General features: G+C 36.2%; 1 protein-coding gene across 1 annotated transcript; it reads right to left on the bottom strand.

The window, feature by feature from the left end:
* Positions 1-695: 695 nt before the first annotated feature.
* LOC121963496 (lysosome membrane protein 2-like) lies at positions 696-2,816 on the bottom strand. Its single transcript, XM_042513780.1, has 2 exons — positions 2,606-2,816; positions 696-857 (listed from the first exon to the last, which is right to left on the bottom strand). Exons 1-2 carry the CDS (start codon positions 2,726-2,728, stop codon positions 696-698), a joined length of 285 nt encoding a protein of 94 aa, XP_042369714.1. The 5' UTR covers positions 2,729-2,816.
* Positions 2,817-3,200: the final 384 nt, after the last annotated feature.

Consider the following 3,200-nt stretch of genomic DNA (forward strand, 5'->3'; position numbering starts at 1 on the left):
GTCTGTCCCTGCTGAGAGGCAAACCAGCTGCCTCAATCAAGCCAGAGACAGGCCTGCACAAACATCTCCGCTTCTGTCTCTGAGAAAAGCCACGCCCATTTTTGAAAAGACAGTAATTTAACAGGGACATAAACATATATTCTATCTTTTTTACTATTTAGTGTCAGTAGTTTGTTTGCTGAAAATGCAACAAAATGCACAATATGAGTGAGAAGGACAATTTTCCAACAAAATGTACTGTAGTCACGTGTGACACATGTGGGATAAATGCTATCGTACCCCTGTGGTTGTAACAAACCATTCAAAACTTATATTCTTATATTTTGTATCATGGTGTATTGTGTATTGCTTGCGCATGTTTTGCTTTTTGGTTTTTCGGGTCTTTTCTTTCCTCTTTGTGCTTCAGTTAATCTGATCATCAGCTTTTTAGCACCTTTCCACTTTGATGAAGGACACATTTTGTTTTCATTGTGTGAGCTGTATTCAGTCTTGATTGTTTTTCACTGACTTAACAATTCGGCTTCTTGGGTTTATTTCTATATGTGATGCAACAGAGAAAGGCTTCTTGATTACAATGGTGTTTGTGCCCTCCCCCTCAGCTCTGTGTGGCTGTGTTTTTGGTGACTTTTGCACTTCTGATTTATTAAACAGGTGATTAGAGGAAATAAGAGTTAAGTTTTTTTCCTCTTCCCCTCTCACCTATATGTGTATGGTCCAATCTCCACCACAGCAGGCCTGTCCCCATCCAGCACCTCCTCTGGGTTGGTCAGATTGAAGAAGTAAAACTGCATGTAAATCGGGGCCGGTGGATTCTCCCAGGCCTCGTATGCCTCGGTGCCATTCTTCAAAACAACTTCCTATAGGGAACAAAGGCCAGTGGGTTACTTACCCAGCACAACTGAGAAAAATATGTGACAGATAAATAGTTTGCTGCTGACTAAGCCGCCCACACATCACATGACAAATGCTGCTGCATACATCCGCTGCAAGTTGACTAAAGATTTTTGGATTACCTGTTATCATATGCCATTTATTGCACATTAAAATGGTCAAATTGAGGTGAAGGTATCAAGTACAGACTAAAATAAATATCCAGGTGATAATGATTTTCATACGTTAAACAAAGTGATGAGTGTATGATTATGCTACATGAGATACAAAATGTTATCAGATATTTAATTTTTAAGTTTAAACTGACACAGCAATATACCCCTCCAGCCCCACCTCTCCCATCACAGCTAAAAACATTTCAACAGTTCAATAAACAATTAACTAACTAAAAAACCGGCCATCACAACATGTCAAACTTATTGTGTCACAGTCCTAAATGTGAGTTATTAGTCACTCAACTAAGTAATTCAGCTAAAGACCAAAAGCAAACATTGACATAGTGACTCTCAGTGGTAAAGGTGAAACACAGCAGACTGTAGCACCACACTTTGATATTTCACAGCAAAACTGGATATGTAGCCTGTTGCAAATATCTGTAATTTAAGTCCTTCTTGTCAAAAGGAGCATTTCAGAGATTTACAGTGACATTCTTCCTGTCCACAGTTGTCACTTAAGATATCAATATTGGTATTTTTCCTGGGAAAAATTACATCAGTTTCACCAATCATACGTATTGGGCTTAAATTTCAGATATCCACAATTACTTTTATCGTCAAATTTTGATTCCAACAGATATCCACATATGCAGCTGCATTATTCCTAATTGTGATTTTAATTGTAAATATTTTAAATTGCATTTTTACTGTGAATAAGAATCACATTAGCCCCCCTGATACAATATTATCATGTATTTTAGGTCATGGAGTTATAGTATTGCAATATCAAAAGTTTTGAAGTATTGTGATAACATATTTTGCTTGATATTGTGATTAAATACCCCATTTTCAACTGCAAATTACAGAAAAACGTACTCATCATCTGTTTATCATATAAATTTGCAATGTGTTCATTTCACTTCAATCATTTTTTATTGCAGCAACATGTGTCTAGTAGACTGAAAAAACTGATTATGGATTTGTAGCATAAATAATTCATATAGGCTCAATAAAGTATCAATACTTGGCATTTCTATATTGATACAATATTGCCACACAAGATATTATGATGCTAAAGTGTTTTGATTATTTCCTCTCACCCTAACTAGTCATAATCGTAATTGTGGATATCTATAATGACATTTTTACTAAAAAATATTTTGGGATTTCTAGAATTACATTATGAATAACTAGAATGTTTTTTTCATTTTGCAAATCTGAATATATGATATGTATGACCTTAAATTTAGTTTTGACCTATACGATTAAAGTTGTAAATATCTTAAAACTCAATTTGTATTAACAATGTTGTAGTAGATATCCTGTCACCATTTTGACTAGTGAGAGCACATGTCTGGTGAAATACTACATGGATATCTAAAATGAAAGTACAGATGGGAGTATGATTAACTTAAAACCGCCTAACATAGCAGATCGGTTTTGTAAAGTCATGCTAGCTAACATTAACAGTCAACAAAATATCGACGTTAGCTTCAATCGTTTTAGCGATTATCTTGTTAACGCCTGTTACAAAACGTTGGCCTGAAAAAGACTTTTACCTTTTCAACCATCGACTGTAGAAAATGTGGAAACACGTTAGACAGGACCAAAGCAATACCGAGGATCAAGAGCAGTATGGACAAAACTCCGGTGCTGTAAATGCAGCATGATTTCAGTAGCATGATGACACAGCAGGCTGGTTTCTAACAGCAGTGGCCCCCACTGACACTAGCTGCTGTGTGTGGGAGCTGTTTTTGTTTTGATCGCTCAGGAACTTTCTCGGTCAAGCGCAGACAAACATCCGGAACGAAATACTTCCCGATTACCACTTCCGCTTTCTTCGACAGACGACGGCTATCCGGAGCACACAGCAATAGACGAATATATTACAGTGATTCATTATACAAAACATCCTATTTAGTTGTAATTAATAATGTAAAACATGGTAGTGTTGAAACATCCATTAGATGTTATACGAACAAATTGTGTTTTCCCACATTAGCCGGTTGTTGAAGGCTAAATGTAGGGAAAATAACTATCTCACCGACGAAAACTCTTTGATTTTAATCGCATGACAATAACGTCATTCATTCAGTGTTTTGTGGACCATTTTGTCTCAAACACGCATTCATAACTGATTTATTGATTATTCTG

Source organism: Plectropomus leopardus, unplaced genomic scaffold, assembly GCF_008729295.1.
Source record: "Plectropomus leopardus isolate mb unplaced genomic scaffold, YSFRI_Pleo_2.0 unplaced_scaffold11457, whole genome shotgun sequence".
Classification (NCBI taxonomy): Eukaryota; Metazoa; Chordata; class Actinopteri; order Perciformes; family Serranidae; genus Plectropomus; species Plectropomus leopardus.